At 36.5% G+C, this 20118-nt stretch overlaps 1 protein-coding gene across 1 annotated transcript in view; it reads left to right on the forward strand.

Annotated features, from left to right (window-relative positions):
- Positions 1–20118, forward strand: part of LOC107749309 (ankyrin repeat and BTB/POZ domain-containing protein BTBD11-B-like) — a 56444-nt gene that overhangs the window by 21822 nt on the left and 14504 nt on the right. The window contains exon 2 of the mRNA XM_016564423.1: positions 15055–15198. Coding sequence (XP_016419909.1) covers positions 15055–15198 — 144 coding nt within the window. The remainder of the gene's footprint in view (positions 1–15054; positions 15199–20118) is intronic.

The following is a 20118-nucleotide window of genomic DNA, read 5'->3' on the forward strand; positions in this document are numbered from 1 at the left end:
ATATGGGAAAAAATAACACTAATACCATCATGTGACATTGGCAATTGGCTTACTTTGTTTCAGCCGGCATAGTATGTAGATTGAATTAAGGCCAGAGATGGAAGCTGAGAACATATACTTGTTCACACTGCATTCAGTATTTATAGTCCCCCTGTTATGAATTAAAAATAGTGGGTTTTTCTGCTGTTGATTTAAATCTGTTTAGTTACCTTTGGCTGTCTCTCTACTCCGATCACTGCAAATTTAGGAAGTCTGTAATTCTATCAGGTTCACTCAGTCACTGAGACCCAAGAGACGGACGGTCAGTTCAAATCCACTCAGGTCTGTTACGCTGCACAGTATTAAGTACGGATGTCATGTCTCGGCTCACAGTCACAACCCTATCATGTTTAACTAGACGTTTCACTCTTGGAAAAATTTTGGTGTGTGTTTAGATTTTTTTTTAAAGTTTCATAATACTATTCTAAACTTGGTTTGCTTTTGGCATTTAAAGGGATAGTTGACCCAAAATGTAAATTCCGACTTTCTTTGTTTTCCGTGGAGGACAAAAGGGGATATTTTGAAAAATGTCTTATTATTTTTTGTCCACCCAATTCAATACACACTGAAAATAAAGGTTCTTTATTCACTCTCAGATAAAAGCTGTCCCTGGGGCTGTACCTTTTCAAAACATACACTTTTGTACTTTTTAGGTAATAATATGTGCACTTTAGATACTGATACAGTATGCATCGGGCGGTATCGCCCCAGTGACAGCTTTTGTACCTTTTTGCTGGCATTGGCGGTTTCATGAAGAACCTTTAACATCCATGGAACTTTTTTATTTTGCAAAAGGTTCTTTATTGAGGAAAAAAGTTCTTTGGATTATTACAATGTTCTTTACAGAAAAAAAGGTTCTTTATAAAACTTTTCACTGAAAGGTTCTTTGGGGAACCAAAATGGTTCTTGCTGCAAACCCCCCTTTTGTAACCTAGGATAACCTGGATCCAATGTTCTTTGAATGCTATTAATTTTTCCTTTGTGTTCCACAGAATAAAGAAAGCCATACAAGGAGTTTTTTTTTATTTTTGGGTGAAATGTCCCTTTATATAACCAGGAAAAGTTAACAAACCATATGAACATTTGGTCAGATTAATGTTGCATGTTAACCGAGCCATATAAGCATCTAAATGCCTAATTTCTGTTCATTCAATGTCCAGGTTTATAAAAGACATGTTTTAGTAATTTAGATTAGGTAAATGGGTCTAGTCTTTGTTCTCTGACTTTGAACCTTTTCAATTTTCCACACCTCTGGAAAATAAGCAAAGCTTTCCAAAATCAAGCACAGTAGTTACATTAAGTTGGTCTCTGCACTTCCAAAAAAGTCCTTTATTCTTCAGGCATTTTCTACAAATCGCGTGCCTTGTAATTACAGCATGAACTTTTCCCAGTCTTATTCTTCTCTGAGCTTTCATGGCTCATAATTGCAGCAATCACGTTTTATGAAAAGTGTGGTTTGGACCATTCTCTTTAAGCTTAATAGTTTGTGTTGTTTGGGTGGGAGTATGGGGGAACGAGACACGATAAGATGAGAAGGATGGAGGAGATGAAGTGAGGAGGGGTATTGGTTGTCACCGAAGCAGAAGCCGTCCTTTTCAACACATGCTGTCACTTGCGCACGCTAATCCGCAAAGCTGTTGCTCGTGGGTGTAAACAATGCCAAAGCGGCGTGGCACCCACATGAAGTAATGACAGGGCGATATTTCGCATGAAATGTACAAGCTGACTCCAGGTGCCATGTGTATTTCTGTGAAGCCGGTTTCGCTTGACGACTAATCGACAAGCCTTAATATTCACTTCCAGTATTTTGATGAAATGGCCGCTTAGTCATATTTGTGCGGTTTTAGTGTTTCTAAATCGCTCTGATTTTTCAGGAGACCTTTGGAAATGTTGTTGATTAACTCATTCAGGAAGTGTTATGTAATTTCTATGCAACGCTTTTTAGCCATCTCTCCTTCAAACATGTTTGTGACAGCAATTTTTTGATGTGTTTATGATGGCAACTCTGTTGCACAATTGAATTAAGCCTATGATTTAGTGTTGAATGATGTCATCACCACCGCAGTTTCAGTAAGTGGATTTTGAAGCTGTTCTCTGAAGCTGCACTGATACCAAAAGTGTCATCCAACAGCAAAATTGCATTGGAAACGTAGGGAATAACCTGGAAATGATGTAATATGTCTGCAGTGCTGGTTGATGTCTACAGACATTGAGGATTAGAGCTGGAGTCCAGAAAAATCTCAGTGATTTTAAACAGATCTTGTTACTTAACATATAATCTGCTTCAGGATTTAATTGGTCTAGCCTTTAGAAAGATTCAAAATTGGACCTAAGGATTGGAAGGTTACCATCCAAACAAGCATAATCTATGAAAACTTAAAGAACTTCAGTTTGGTCCCAGGAAATGAGAATCTTTCATTCTGATGTATGTTAATTTTAAATTGCTGATGACCTCAGCTATAATATAGAGCTTAGAATGGTTTATAGTCTCTCTCCCCCTTGCGTTTGCATTTTGCCTTTCATTTTATCCTGTTAGAATATCCCAACATATTTTTTTTAATTAATTTTGGTTTAGTCATTCTTGCATGGTAGAATGTTTAAAACCATACAGACATTTACTATAAAATCACCTTCTAAAGTTAAAGGCACTGTGTTTTTCATAGAATGAGATACTTGCTCTATATAGCTTTGTATTTAAAATGCTATGCTACAAATTTTTTTAATTTAAAAAATGTTTATTAGTTTTCTCAATCACTCTAGATTTATTTTATTTTATGTATATTTTTTTTCTTCTTCTCCTGTCAGAATATCCCAGCATTTTTTGACTTTATTCATTCACTTTAAAATCACATTTTAAAGTATAAGGCACCGTTTCATAGAATGACTCATATGCTGGCACACGCTAGCTTTACATTTCACGATAGCGGTCTCTTAATATGAAACCCTTTGCCCAGCAATCTAACATTATTTTGATCTACCCAAGATTGGACTCAAATTTCAAATTTGGAAACAACTCCTGGAGACTGGTCTGATTTTCTTAAGGGGTTTCCACCCTCTTTTCAAACAACATTAGCTGTGACCTCTTTGGCAGTCAATTCAGTATTATGTAATGCATGTGAATATGCCTATTGAATCTCTTTTAGCTTGGCTTTAACTGTATTTGGCCATCACGAGCAGCATAAACAGAGAGAAAGCCACAATCGGACATCAGAGGTCTAAAAACATGCCTAAAAACACCTTTTAACTTGAAACGCTGACCTTGAGCTGTGCATTATAAAAAAAGTTTCAGCAGGGAGCCACTGAATGTTGAACTTTAATCTGTAGATAAGAAGCTCTGTTTCCAATAATATTTTTCATCAATGTGTTGCATAAACCTCACCCAGTTTTGGCTCTCAGCTTGGGGAGTTTGTTCAAAGGAGAGGAATGAGGCATGTTGAACATTTGGAAAACAAGTTAACGCTTCATCTACTCCGGTCTCCGGGTCTCTGGTTTGGAGCTGGTTTCTGCTAGCCAGGATGACGTTAGTGGAGATCCGCTTCCAGTGCACCTCACGGCCGAGATCACGTCGAATAGAATAATACTTGCACTCTTGTTCCATAAACACCAGCTCTGTTGTCTTAATGGATACGATTACCTTCCAGCCCTCTCGCTTGTCGTAGAGGAGAGCACCAGCTGTTGTTTTGCATGCTCAGCTAATGTCGTAAAGTTTGTTTACAAAGGTCAGAAAGTGTGGTGTCTCTGAACACACCAGAGCTGATTCACACCATCAGTCAAATTCATTAAACAAGCTAATTTTGCCAGCTGAGCCCCCAACACGTTCTGCCATACATTAGGAGTTTATTCATGGGAATTGAAGCAAAAGATATATAAAAAATAACCCCTTTTTTATACCTATATTCAATGTGTTTGTGTGTATGAGAGGGTTTTTGCTATGTAAAAGTGTGTATGAGGTAATATGGCGGCAAGAGAGAATTAGTCCCTTTTTCCCCCATCACATTTCTATTCTTAGTGTAATTGTGTGTATTTATACAGTATGTGTGTCTGTGCTTATGTATGAGAGGAAGCGAGCGACAGTAATGTGATGGTAGCGGCGCTATTATGCCTGGAGGAAATGCTGTGACAACGAGTAGGTAAGATGCATTTGTGAGTAACCACCTGCTGAAAAATTGAATGCAAGACTAAATTTCATATATTTACGTGCTGATTTTGCAAGAACAGAGGGTTTTACTTGGGAATAATAAGTCATGACACCATAAAATGAACAGGTCTAATCATTCTGCTATAAAAAGCTAATACGCTTGTTTCTCCAGTGTGTATGACAGGTTTTATCGGTGCATAATCCCACAAGTCATGTGTTCGGGATATAAAGTTATTGAGTAGCTGGATGAAGAGGTCAAAGCTAGGCCCTCATAGAATCTGTTCAGCAGATTTCCAATAAATTGGAGTAACCTTCATTCACAAAGTTCTGCTTCACGTGTGGTGAGAAAAAGTTACAATTACAAGAAATAAAGTAGCAATTATGGTATCTTTTTTTCTGTGCTGAAGATTGCCTTCTCCGTTTAACACGTTTCACCACATTTTAAATAAATTCTGCAGAATTCCACGTTTTTCCTCCAAAATCAGCACAGAAAATAGCTTTTTTTTTTGTGAGCAACCAAATAATTTGTTAGTAATCGGATAGATGGCTTCCTGTAAACAAAAGCAACTATGATCGCAAGTTCTGTCATTACCAATAGAGTTAAATGGAACTAACTTCCATAGTTAGCTAACGATGCTTTTGCGAAAATGCACCCCTGATTATGCTTGATCCAAATAAACTGCGATCGGACTGAAAAGGGTAGTGTAGACCTGAAATAATTGGTAGGAAAAAATTGAGCATTTAAACACCTGAAGCCAACTATTTTCATTGGTTATTGGTTTTAAAAGAAAAACATTCTTAAACAGGACTTTCAGAATCTGAAACCTTGAAGGATTCATTCGTATTAACTAAAATTAGTGCTTGTAAACATACCTAATATGAAAAAAGCCGGCAAATTCCACTTGGAACTGGTCTCTCTTGTGCTAGCCTTAGAAGGACTTGACCTGACTTTTTTCTGAACAATAAGAATATAAATTGCAGTAACTGATTACAAAATAGACAGACGAAAGACTGGACAATGAATACATGAATACTGTTCTTGATTAAATGTATTAAATGTCAAACACAACTGGCAGACCTTCTTAAAAATTGGGTGTACAATCAGAAAATTGTAGGAAAATATTAACAGTTGAGCAAATGCACTCAGTCTTTTACTGGAACTTGTAAAAGATGTGGATTTGCAAATGCCAAGTTTTTAAAAAGTATATCAAATGACCATTTTAACTACGATTGATTGGTTATTCTTCTGTGCAGTTTTATAAAGTCCCGCATAAGGCCTCAATCAAATCGCTCTCTGACGTCGCGTGCGGCTCGTGTTAAAGAGCCAGTAACCCGGAATGCCTCTCAGTGAAGTCAAAATGATGAATCGCGCAGATCCAGTCAAACAATTACTGTGCAATTTGGAGCCCATGCAGTTGCATGCAAATTACCACTCAGCACTGGGAAGAATGCAAAGAGTAATGAGCAGGGACTCAAAATAAAATAAAGTTTTCACATATGAATGCCTTAAAGGAAACCCTCACTGAAACCCTCTGTCTGAATGCCCGGAGATTGGTATTCGAGGGGGTCGGCTGATAACACGCTGTCCCAGATTGCTGATAAGAGAATAACGTGTGTTTTTGATTGTTAGTGACAGCAAGGCTTACTTCAGCAGGGGAGAGTGGGGGGCGACACTCGTGCTGTTTTGGTGATGTAATCGGGGTCACTGCAGGAGGTAGCACTTTCCATTACCAGTTGTTTTGGAGTTTTCCGGAGAGAAGGACCACAGGGCATCCGGGATAGCTATGACACAGACACTTAGCTCAGTATCACTTTGGTGCATGCAGCAGGCGTACGCAGCATGGTCATTACCCAGCATTCATCGACAGGACATGTTTCCACATGCAAACACGACCGTGTTTGTGTTTTAGTGCCTTTCATCTCTTCAGATAACAGTTATTGTCAGCTTTCACAGAGATTGATATCATTTCTGTCTGTGAATCATATTATTTATCTGCAGTACTCTCATGCTTTTGGACTTTGTTTTGCTGTTCTGACTGATCAATAGCAAATGCTTCTAGTGAAGATTGCTGAAGTTCTAATAGGTTTTTATATTTATTCGTTAGGCAAGTCAATAATTTACAAGAAATTCTCACAAGTTAGATTTGAATGCAACACTGACTCTAAAGATACAATAGCATAATGAACAAAGTAAACAGAAAGTGGAAATATGAAGAAAAATACTGGAACAGAATTAAAATCAGTTAAATCTATAGGCCTAGCGTGAAACGTACAGTCTGATTCACAAACAAATTCCTCTTATAAGCTGGTTCTTTTTAGTGAATCAAAACGTGCAGTATAAACTGTTACGGGGCTGACGAGACGCGAGACGTGCGGATCCATGTGCAAAGCTTTATTCGGGAGACGTGGTCAGAAACAGGCATAAATCAAACATTGGCAAACAGGTATGCAAGAGACAAGGCATGGGCAGTCCGGTAAACAGTGAGGGTCAATCGACGACGAACATAATCCAATAGGGCGAGACTAGAGAGATAATCCAGGTACAAAGCAAAGGTCCAGGCAGGGGCAAACAGTATCCGAACAGGGCAAGACGAGAGAGGTAATCCAAAGTGCACAGGCAAAGATCAGAACACGATGAAACCGACAAGGCAAGACTAGGCTAAGACTATGATACTTCAAGTAGGCGCCGTAACGTAGCTATCACAAACTAGCGATATGCGCATACAATACTTGGCAGTTTGAAAGGGATCTGAGTGAGTGTTATATAGTGAAGGTGTGATTGGTTACAGCTGTGTGCAATCAGTGCTGTGTGCAATCGGTGCAATGGATGATGGGATATGTAGTCCGGGATGACATGCAACAGTTTGTGTAGTGCGAGAGTCAATGTAATGGAAGGGTGACCTCTGGTGGTGAGTGAATTGAAGTTCATAGACCGGATTCGTGACGATAAACAATGTAGTTTGACTCCCAAATGCATGACTCTTATGAACTGATTCTTTTTATGAATCAAAACAAACAGAACAACCATTGTAGTTCAATTCCTGAACAAATGACTCTAAACAGGTTCTTTTTAGTGAATCAAGACATACAGTACAACCAGTATAGTGTAGTTTGATTCCTGAATTAATGACTCTTGACTTGTTACCCATTTTTTAAACGGAAATAAAGATACTGTTAAAACAGTGTTGTTTGAATCCCAAGTGAATGACTTATATAAACAGGATCCTTTTTAGTGACTTAAAGGGGTCATATGATGCGATTTCAAGTTTTCCTTTCTCTTTGGAGTGTTACAAGCTCTTGGTGCATAAAGAAGATCTGTAAAGTTGCAAAGACTAAAGTCTCAAATCCAAAGAGATATTCTTTATAAAAGTTAAGAGTCAACCACGCCTACCTAAAACGGCTCGTTCTAACACGCCCCCACATATCTAGGTCACTATGTGGAAATATTAGCATAATGCCGCCCAAATGTGCACGCAAAGAAAGAAGGCGTGGTTTCAGGAACAGCAGTAGTGTTGATGCAGCCATGTCAGGGAGACGCTGTGTGATTCAGTGCGAAAGCAAAAGCACTTTATTTGGCCTTCCGGAAGTAGATTAGATCCAGTTAACCAGAACCAATTAGGAATCATTGGTTAAGATTTATTTACAACAGAACAGCACAACCCAGATGTTCGAATTTGTGCAACGCATTTTATGGACAACAGTTTTTTGAACCTAGAAGAGTACAAAGCTGGCTGCTCACAAAGGTTATTTCTAAAAAAAAAAAACCCCTTTCGGGCTCTGTCTTTACATTTATTTTGAAAGATGAAGCTCGCGATTATGGTAAGGGGCGTTACATTTCCGACGAGTGCTTGGGTCAGCTGGCCAATCAGAGCAGACTGTGCTTGTCAAAGGAGGGGGCTTTGTTGAAAACTACGTGTTTGAGAGAGGTGGGGCATAGAGGACCTCCAATAATGTACAGTATTTGAAAAATAATGTGTTTTTTGAACATTAAAGCATGTCAACATATTCTGTTACACCAAATACACAAAATAATGATCTTAAAATAGCATCATATGACCCCTTTAAAACCAGACAGCATGACCAGTCTAGTTCAACTGATTCACAGATAATTGAGCCTGTTCTTTTTAGTGAATCAAAACCATATAGTGAGCATGTTCTTTCTACTGAATCAAATCCATAAAGCATACATTTTACCTAGGTTTGTGAGAAATGTGAACACATTTCTGTTGGCTTAGTATTTAAGACCAGGTAATAGATTTGCATTTATGCCATGGCTATCATTAAATAGTCTAAACATACCTTTTGCTGGAATTGTTGTAAATGAATGTATTGATTTATTTCAGTCATTTGGAAATGGAGTTGGGAGACCTGTCTGAGACGGTTATTATTTCTCCATTATATAAATTCTATCTGGTGACGCTAGTGGCTAATAAATTGCACACTTCACCTTGAAAACTCCAGGCAATGAAGACTGGAAGAAAATAGTTAAAAGCTTTTGTGAGCTCTTGATTATGTGACCTGCAATTCAAGAACCAGTTTGGATCATTTAGAAGTCAACACACAATCTGTTCATCCATCACACTGTTAATAGGCCTTTTAAGGCAAATGTTGTTTATGTACATGTCAATGCTGTTTTCATTTTATGTCGTCTCTTGTATTCACCTAGTGTTTTCTTGTCCTTAGTATGTTCTAATTGCCTTCAGGGTCAATGTTACATGTGTTGAATACTAATATTGCTAACATATTTGCATACATTAGTTTAAAACTTTGGGGTCGGTAAGTGTTTTTGGCCAAAAAAGGTGTTTTTGAAAAAAGTCTTTTACAGTATGCTCACCAAGGCTGCATTTATTTGATCAAAAATACAGTAAAAACTAATATTGTGAAATGATATTATGATTTAAAATAATTGTTTTCTATTTGAATATATTTTAAAATGTAATGTATTCCTGTGATGGCAAAGCTGAAATTTCAGCACCCATTGCTCGAATCAGAGTCACACGATCCTTCAGAAATCATTCTAATATGCTGATTTGGCAATTTTTCTTTCAGAATCTTTTGATGAAATTTCAATAGAACAGCATTTATTTAAAATGGCAATCTTTTTAACATTATAAATGTCTTTACTATCACTTTTGATAAATTTAGTGCATCATTGCTGAATAAAAATATTAATTTCTTAATGTTTTTAGTGTATGTATGCTGTATGCACAGTTGCTTAGTGGACATATTTGAGGAGATTGTGCTGACCGTTTCCCTGACAGTCATGTGTGTCTTAAATTCAAACAGACACATGCCGTCAGCGACAAATCTGCGGACCGATCCAACTTTCTGATCACCGAACAACTCGGAGCAAATCCCTGGGGATGATTCCAAAAACCATTAAAGCTCTGCCAGTCAGCCAGTACTGGAGACATACTGCGCAGTCACACGACGCATGTAGACACCGCCGCATCCCTCTCCTCAAACTCCTCCCTCCGTTCCCCAGAAATGCAGCATTCCTGGTTCTTATTGCCATACATATGGATTCCATCTGCTTAGGGCTGCCAGAATTCAGCATGTGTGATTTAACCTATTACAAAACTCTCTCAAACTATTGTTTCAGTTGTCCACTATATGGTTAAATCGAGGGTGTAGGATATCTAAGTCTCTAGTGTGTCACAAAAATACCATCTTGCACAAGAAATATTGGATATTATTTTACTTATGTGTGGGTTTAACCTAGCATAGAGGTTAGTAAAGGAGTTGACCAAGCGCAAAACTGCGTGAGTGTAGTAGGTGTTGTGGGTGTAGGTTTACATGGTGTGGCTTGAATCACTTTCTAGCTTTTGCATGCTGGCATTGCACTGTGAGAAATCCAGGGAGTTGTTTTTACACATTTGTACTTGGAGAGAGACAGAAAATGTGTGTGAGCAGGCCGGGCTTCACAGGCCTTTAAAATAGATTTAAATACAGACTCTAAGCTGCAGTGAGGTCAGCGGCGTATCCGCATTCGGCACGCGTGCATGGGAAAGCTGGGAACACTCCAGTATGTCCCATCGGTTCCTCCCCATTGACTGCACAAGCGTACTAGCTCTTCTAATGTCCCCTTGTCAGCCTGTCAAAGCGCTTTTGGTCAACTGGTCCACTGTGAAGCATGTGATAAGTACTGTAATGCAATTCTGGCACCCTAGAGGTAAAATGCAAATGATTTTATAGAGCCTCCTGTCTGAGCCAACCTGTGGATGCTGTGTGTTTCCAAACCAAAGCCTTTGGTTTTGGCCAAAAGGAGTGTGTTGTATGTTGCCAATGTGAATTCATTGGGTTTTGACATTGTTACAGGGCATTGATGCCTGCACACCCACAATCCTAAACTGGTTTAAACCTGGCTGACGCCTTCATTATTCGTTCTCTCTCGTTCATCGGCTTGAAAACAACATGTATTGAAATTTGCTAGTCTAAGTTAGCTTGAATAACAGTTTTCAACATTTTTCAATTACTTATTGAATGTACAGATAAGTAATGAGCAACCTCAGATATATTATAGACATCTATAGCATTTGAACACTTACACCACACATAAAATGTATAAATTTTAAATTGCATTACTATTTTATTTTATTTTATTTATTATTTTGTTTTTGTATTTATTTTATTTTGTTTTATTTTATTTAACATTCGACCATAAAGTGTCCTTAATTTTGGACAATATACACTACTGTTCAAAAGTTTAGTGTCAGTAAGTTTTTCTTTTTTAAGAAATTAATACTTTTATTCAGCAAGTGACAGTAAAGTCATTTCTAGTGTTGCAAAATATTTCATGTATTGAATCTGCTAGGTTTGCTTTAATAAAAGTAGTTTTCAAAGTCACATTCTGCAAAAACCCATTGCTATTTGAGGTAAATCTAAATGCTTTATTAAAAACAAACTACATCACAAAGTTATGACTTATCACTCTATCATAATAACACACTCCAGTTGTAATGTGGGCTCTAAACCACATCCCCAGCTCAAGGAGGTCTGTATCTTTTAGGTCAAATGTCTTAAATAAGTCCACTGATGTCCAGCAGACAGTCAGAATAGAGAAAATGTGTGTTGTAAGTTGGAAAGAAAAGCTGGAGGCTCTATTTTTCTCAGTCTACTTATGTCATCATAAACGGAGTTCCTTGAGAATAAAGACTTTGCGGTACGGGTATCATTTTGGACACACTTTTAATGGTTTCCAAACCCACAGGCCTTTTGGATAGTGAGCTGGAGTGAGGGAGGTCTTAATCTGCAGTGGCATCACTGGCAGATACTGCACACTTGAAGAAGACGAATAAGGAGCTTGAGGGAAAAACTTTTCACTTCATGACCTGGCATCATGATCATTTATTTATTATTATGCAGCATTATGCAAATTAATTTTCACACTGGTCGCCATAACTCATTAAAGCCATGAGTGAAGTAGTGGAGGCGCTGTGTGACTGACAGTATGGTTTCAAGCTTTAGGCTTTTTCCTTGCACCCTGATGCTTTGGTTGTTCCGGTAGATCAACTCTTTTTTTTTTTTTACTCTTTATAAAATAAACATTTCACAATCTTTAATACCCGTGAAATACTGATTTTCTTCTTTTCAATCAATTCCTTTTCAATAATTTAACTGCAGGTAATTATTTTAGTTGCAGTCATAGGATGCTGTTACCTGACCTCTGAATAACCTGAAAAATATTAATACTAAAATATTAATATTATTATTATTCTACATTCTATTAAATTATTTATTGAATAAACGGACTCGGGGATCTACAAAGAGCAACCTCAGATATATAGTCCTGTATAAGCATTTGAACACTTACACCACACATAAAGTGTATGAATTTTATCACAGAATATTAAACAAAGTGGTGTTTTTATTTTATTTTTTGCATTTTTGCAATTTATTTATTTTTTTTGACTTGTAACATTTGACAACCATAAAGTGTCCAAATGTCTCAATTTTGAATAATATCATTACAAGTATGCATGAAACGGATCAACAGTGGCAGTAAAGACATTTATAGTGTTACAAAAGATTTATATTTTAAATAAGTGCTGAATTATTTATCAATAAAATCCTGAATTATATTTTAAAATATATTAAAAAGTTATTTTAAATAATATTTTAAAATATTACTATTTTTACAGTATTTTTTTAATCAAATAAATGCAGCACCAGTATGCTTAAGATACTTCTTTCAAAAACATCAAAAATCTTATTGACCCCAAACCTTTTGTTTCATTTTCTAATATTAAGCAAGGTTGTTGTTGTGAAATATTTTGCTTGTGCTATTTTTCTCAAAAATAAATGGTACACGTCATATTTAGTTATCTGAAGCATTGACCTTCAAAATATATTTTCGGCAGTAGGCCAACTGTAAAAACCTGCCATAAAATGTTTTTGAGCATGATTTCCTTTTGAAGCATAATCACACAGAACAAAAGAAGGCCAGGATTTGGAAGAAGCCAGGCGTTTAAAGTTATTTAAAGTGCGTGTGTATGCATTTCTCTACGTGTGAAGTCTTTATAGCCTACTGTAATTTGAAAAGTTTACCCTGACCGATGTTTGAGGAAGTGGAGCTGAAAGGAAAGCGAGCGAGATGCCAGTCTTACCACCCGTTGCTTTAAGCGTTTCAGGCTGGCTGTGCACGAGCCTGGCACACTCATCTGTCACGGAGACCCACTGAGAGTTTTAATAAGAGCTGTGGACTCAGGAGATTATAGTGAACGAGGGGGAATTTTGCGCCGCTCTAGGATCTTATACACCTGTCATTCATTCTTCATTGAGCTGAGGCGAGGGCAATAGAGAACAAGATCTTATTATGAACATCTGCAGGGCTGCGAATTAGTTTGTATTGATACATGAATACAATAGCAGAGTACTAGGCCCAGGACAGTGAGGTGTGGTCTTGCATTGCTAAACACCTGTACTTCCTCCCATGCCGCAGGCAAGTAACCATCACTCCACCCCTGCCTTGTCTCCATGGCAACCTAGTTCAAATTCTATCAGGATGCGCCTTATTTTTTATTCCTCCTTGAAGCAAAGCACTTACTGTAAGATGGACTGCATGATCTATATAGCAGCAATTATATAAGGGTGTATTTTTAATAATAATAACATGCCTTGGAAGACCTATGATGAGTTTGTCGAGCAATATATTTACATTATGATAAGCAACATACACTGCCGTCACATTTCCCCGGGTAAAGCTGATTAAGGATTTACATCATTCCCGCTCTCAGGCAGGCCCCTAAAATTACATTTGCCTCACGAGAGTAAATGAGACGGTTCAAACGAAAGCCCCTCTGTCAGTGGAGGACAACAAAACAGAGTCATTTGTTTCCGCCACATCATAATTTAACACGCCGTTGGCTCCAGGAGTGTTTGGCAACAATGGGACTGATGGAAACACAGGGACGAGAGCGAATCCAATTTTCGAGGAGCCCAACCATCCTGTTAAAAACAATAACCACTGTGATTCAGACACTAACGGAGTCTCACACCAGCGGTTCAGCTGTGAGCTGGGATGAAAAGCTTTGTGATGGTGCAGTAGTGCTGAACAAGCGAGCCTTCAATCTAATGTTGATTTCAGGGTCGGTTTCATTGGTAAAGTGCGGAATCCTTTCAGGTGTCGTCATTGAAACATTAGCATTAAGTTATATGCATGTAGACCTAAGTCTGTGTTCCACAAATAGAGGACAGCGGTTCTTTACAGTAATTGCTGGTTGTCCGGAAAGGTGATACGCCTCTCTTTCTCCTTGTGAGCAGACAAAACAAGCGGCCGGCCAAGTTTATCACCTGTTACTGCCTAAGGGAGCCCTGGGGGGCCTGTTATACAGTTTGCCTGCTTATTATTATTAAAGAGATAGTCCATCCAAAAATGAAAATGGGATAATTTGCTCACCCTTATGTTGTTCCAAACCTGTATGACTTTCTTTGTTCGTTGGAACATACAAGAAAATATTTTGATAAATGTTGATAACCAAACAGTTTCGATTCCATTGACTTCTGTTTTATGGACAAAAAAACACAATTGAAGTCGATGGGAACCCTTTTTTTTTTTATAATATTCTTCAAAATATCTTCTTTCATCTTCCACAAAAGAAAGAAAGTTATATGGGTTTGGAACAACATGAGGGGTTAGTGTTATAGAGTTTTCATTTTTGGGTGAACTATCCTTTTAAATGAAGATGACGCTCCTCTGCAGTGAATGGGTGCCATCAGAATGGGAGTTCAAACAGCTGATAAAAACATCACAATAATCCTCACGTAATCCACACCACTCCAGTCCATCATTTAATATCTTGTGAAGTGAAAAGCTGCGTGTTTGTTAGAAACACATCCTCCATTAAGGCGTTTTAAAATACTGCTTCTGGCCGAAATATGAGTCCATAATCCATAATAACACTTCCTCCAGCCTCTAGTAAAAAATAAAAAAAATCTCCTGTTGTCCTCTTACATCAAAATCCATCTGCATATTTACTGTTTTGGACTATTTTCGCTTGTAAACAGTGCTTGATCTGTGCATATTTCTCTCCTGATTCAGACGAGACGACTTTTCCACTGGAGAAAGCAATATTATGGATTGAGGAATTTAGCTGGAAGCAATGGTTTGAAGTTTTTGTGATTTTAGCCGGAAGCAACACCAGTGGTTTTTCAGGATGAGACAGAAGTCCTTGTAGTCCTAGTATTGAGCTGATGAGCGTGGTGCTAACAACAGCAAGGTCATGGGTTCTGTTCCTGAGGGGGGTGTGTCTTTGATATTATTACCATTATTATTATATAATTATATAATGCTGGTATACTGGAACTTTGAGTTTAACAGCTGTATTTTTTTCCTAGCTGAACATGAATTTTTATTTTTATTTAATTCTTTTGTACAGGAATCCTCAGTTTGCCGGACAGTTTGAGCCTGCACAGGAACCAGCAGCGCTCAAATAAAGCTGGAGACGCCTACAGTCAGTCCGAGCAGCGTACTATTGAGCAGTCCCTGCTGGCCACACGCGTGGGGAGCATCGCTGAGCTCAGTGAGTAACCAAACGTCTATTTTTCAGCTTAAATTAAAGCTCTTCTGGCACTTTATACTTTATCTACCAATCATTCCTTGTTCAGATTAGCGGAAGCCACCATCATTCTTTGGTTAATTACTTGTTTGTGTTTGCATGTGTGTGCACACACCTCTTTTAAGTGTTTTACCCGGTACTAGTTCTGTCGGGTGATCTACAGCTCTGTTTGATTTGCATGTACAGCACATTTTCACAGTACTCAGGAACAGCTGCATGATGGTGCGGAGTGTTTAAAGATATAAATTTCAATGCAAATTCATTTCGTTTGAAGTAAGTATTAGCCCCAGGTTGGAGCATTTCACACCAAAGTGGTATGTGTTTACTAGTAGGAATCCATCTGCTCAGGATTCAGGTCTCCATCTCTCTCCTCAAACAGGCCTTTAGCTCTCAACATCCTATCCAGCACAATCCACTCTCATACAAGTACCATACACTGTATTAGATTTTCCCATGCATTTAATGCACTGCTTTAGATATATCAGTTTTTAAAAGGTTAGTTGTTATTAGTAACTCAACTGTTTAACAAAGCACTTAGTTAGGCAGCATACAGTTTGTCCTATGTGCATCTCCATCTGGTTTAACAATGCGTAAAAACATATTGTATTGTATTGTTAATAATTAATAATAATAATCAACAAATATGTAAAATAATTCATTTATAATTATGAAATTAGGCAATTTCATTTATGATTTTGTTCACGTGTCAGTATTCTGTTTTATTCTATTTTGTGTTTTCTACACACTCACATATGTATATAATATATAATGCATATATTTGCATTATATATTATATATGATAGCAGTTCTTTCTCTGCTTTATTATCATATATGCATTTATTTTTTGTTTTATGTATATTATAATATATGTAATATATGAGCAATATCACACACACACACACACACACACACACACACCTAGTATATACAGTGGGTACGGAAAGTATTCAGACCCCCTTAAATTTTTCACTCTTTGTTATATTGCAGTTTAGAGTATTATGGAATATCATTATATATCTAGATTTATTTTATGTTTATTTATAAATATATATTATATTTAAAATTTTCAAAAACTAATATATGTACAGTATACATTGCATTCTTGCATTTATTTGCATACTAAATTGGTCTTCTTTCTTGCATATTTTTGGAATACTAAATTATAAAAGCTTATGTCTTACTTGTGCATATTTATCTAGTTATAGTTGCCTTTACTTTACTGCATAATGACGTGTGATGTGCAGCCATCTGAAAACAAGATGCATTCGGAATATCATGACAACAACAGCATTTAATTTTAGCAGAACTAAAGCATAAAACTCAATCTTGCCTAAAACTTTAACACTATTGGTTTGCTGCCTTGCAAGCACTGGTATTTCTTTCTGGAAATGCAAATCTAATTAGATGTAAAGCTCTTTTACTTAGGAGATTGGTCATGTAATTCAATATATTTTACAGCAGAAAGCTTGTTCTATTCTTGAGAACATTGATTTTAAACGCAATACTATATGTGCTGCAGGACAGACCTTGAAAGCGAAATCTTTGTAGTCACAATGGCTGCCTTGTATGAACTCAGCAACAACAAACACAAAAATACAACAAATAAGCATGGCACTGTTTAATATGTGAAAAGTAAATGGAAACTTCTCATAGCAAAGCCTGGAGAAGCAGATATGCGCAAAATGCTGCAGTTTGTTCCTTCAGAAAAGCCTGTGCTCTTCAAAACTTAAATAAAAAATCTCCATTAGTACTTTTTTATAGACACAGTATCCATGGAGATTTCCATAAAATGCTTCGTCTATTTCCAGCTCCTCTTTTCTGTCTGTCTCTCTCTTTCTCATGGATGTCCCCAGTGACCCTGCAGGGGAAGTTGAGGGCAGTTTGAACCCTGGTTAGGGACAACGGTCCTCCCCTGATTTACACGTTCAGTATTCCGCCTCCAGCAAGGGCAGGAACAACAACTGTCACATAGAGGCTCTTTCTGCTTTTGGACAGTCACAACAGAACACTCTCACTCAAGGGGCAGAGTTTATTTTAAGAGAAGGCTGAACTTGCAAAATGTAGATCTAATTATACAGCTTTTAATGACAAATGAGTTTTTGTGTGTTGCTGATTTTTTTTTAAAATTATTTTACAGAGTTTGCCTATCAAGAAAGATTTAAAATAGTATAAACTTGATGTGAACAAGCCCCAAGTCTGTATTCAGAAGAACTTGAATGTTTCGTAATATAAACACTACTGGTGAAAAGTTTGGAATAATTAAGGTTAAAGTTTTTGAAAGAAACACAGTTTTAAATATACATTATGTGATACACTACCAGTCAAAAGTTTGGAATAATTAAGAAATTTCTTTAAAACTTATGCTCACCAAGGCAAACATTTAGTAGAAACAGTAATAATGTGAAATATTACAATTTAAAAGAACTGTTTAATATTACATTTATATAAAAAAAAATATTCCTGTGATAGCAAAGCTTAATTTAAAAAAACATTTTTTGTTTAATATCTTTGTGGAAACAGTGATATTTTTTTAGGGTACTTTCAAAAGCAATAGTTCAAAAGAATAGCATTTTTAAATAGCAATCTTTTGCAACATTATAATTGTCTTTACTGTCACTTTTGATCAATTGAATGTGTCCTTGTTGAATAAAAGTATTAATTTCTTTTTTTAAATCTTAGTTAGCCTAAACTTTTTAATGATAGTGTATCATGGTTCCCACAAAAATATTAAGCAGCAAAAACTATGCACCAAATTATTATATCAGAATGATTTATGATCATGTGACACTGAAAACTGCAGTAATTGCTGCTGAACATTCAGCTTTGCCATCACAGGAATGCATTTTCTTTTAAATTATAATAATATTTCACAATATTACTAATTTGCTGTAATTGTTTTAAATCAGATACTTTTTTCCAAAACAAAAATCATAATTATTCCAAATATTTGACTTCTATTAGGTAATGTATATTTATAACTTTAAGTACAGTGTTTGTACTAGGCTTTTGTAGTAGGATCAGGGTTATTATAAAGTTCAAAGCTGTATGTTATTAAATCGGAATGGAAGGCATTCAAACTCAAAGTCACTGCCTCTCAGCAAATCACTGTACATCTGAAGTACATATGACTTTTTGTAGGCTTGTCACGATCCTCTCACAGCTGTATATATCCAGAGGGAAGCCTGAATTCCATACGGTAATAGTACATTAATGTAATTACACTCATAAAATCCCATAACAGCAGAGTATGGCGATAGATTAAATCTTCTTCTTACAGTACATAGGTTTTTATGAGTCACTCATGAGCAGGTTAGGTAAAAGACGTCTCTCCCTGCAGAGCATTAAAAGGTCAAAAGGTCAATGCATTAAGAGCCTTTTTGGTCACGTTCTTGTCTCTTTAAATTCCATTGTGTCTTTGAGTTAGCAGATCTTGTTCCTTAATAATTCCCTTTCCAGATCTGCACTGAAGAATCTGACTCTTTCTGGGGTCAATTTAGCAGTAATGCAGATTGAGTAGCTATTGCTTGCTGTATAGAAAAGATAAGTGGTGCATATTTAAATTTAGTTTCTATTATGTGAAATAAAATCTAATAACTGAGGGACAAATGAAGTCCAGAAAAGCTAAGCTCTATTGCACTTTATGGGCTTTCTCCTACATACTACATTCGTTCGGGTAATGGTTTGTTTGATCTAAATAAGACCAATTCTCTGCTTTTAGCATTTATGTGTGTGCGTGCAAAAACTTTACCTTGGGCTATGCAGTTACTTAGCCATTAACAGCTAATTGGGAAACGTACATTTGTTGATAGTCATTTTCGCATTAGTCTGCACCGATTCTAAAAACAGCCCTAAAGGAGAATCGACTCTTATGCAGAATAAATAGCTGTTTAAGTGTCTTACATTAGGCTCTGTCTGAACGAAACCTGCACAACAGTCAGGAGTTTTTTTTTTCTTAGGTTGGCCAGACACCAATCAAAGACCTTCATGGCTGGATTGCCATCACTGAGTGTTTCCATGCCGCCCATAACATTTTTTTCCCCTGTTTTCCTAAAAGTCTCTGTTTCCTCCCATAGCTATGTTAATGCATCTCTATTCCCTCTTGCGCCATAAAACGCTCATTACATTTCATTGCTTCATTGCTCTGGAGCACCGCTGGTGCCCAATGACTGGTTCTTAATTGTTTATCTACACCTTTCTTACAGGATATACAGTAATTCTAGTGAGCAGTGAGTTTTCTGTCACAGGAAATGTAGCTGTAACCTTGATGGCTGCTGAGATATACATTTCTCTGGCATGTCTGGAAAAGCCAACCTCATTACGTACAGTAGGTGTGAGGAGACCCAGACTAAGTATTTTCAACAGAAGAATAAGAGATAACTGTGGGTGAAAATCATGAAAAGGGTAAATATACAGTATCTACAGTACTTTAAACATATGCAATATATCTAAAAGGAAGCAACACTCAAATGGTCTTAAAATCTAAATTATTATTGTTATTGATACATGCACACAAAATATGCTCAAATGTTTCAATGCAAAAAGTCTTATGCTTATCGTCATTATTGTTTTATTAATATTTTAATGGTATTTACTACTTTATAGTAATAATAATGCTACATAACATTATTATTACATATAGTAGATACTGTATATTTACTTAGTATATAATTGTTTTTTCACATTACAGTAATGAGAATATGACTTTTGCATTATAGTAATAAGAAATGTTCTTAATTGTATACTTAATTTAGGTTTGATTTTGATAATGTTTTCAATAAAATATTTAATAATTAAATGTAATATTTTATAAGATTAATAATTAAAATTATAAATTATTACTAATAATCATTAATTAATAAGTGTAATAATGAAATTGTATATATT

Source organism: Sinocyclocheilus rhinocerous, unplaced genomic scaffold, assembly GCF_001515625.1.
Source record: "Sinocyclocheilus rhinocerous isolate Xijiao unplaced genomic scaffold, SAMN03320098_v1.1 scaffold1311, whole genome shotgun sequence".
Lineage (NCBI taxonomy): Eukaryota > Metazoa > Chordata > Actinopteri > Cypriniformes > Cyprinidae > Sinocyclocheilus > Sinocyclocheilus rhinocerous.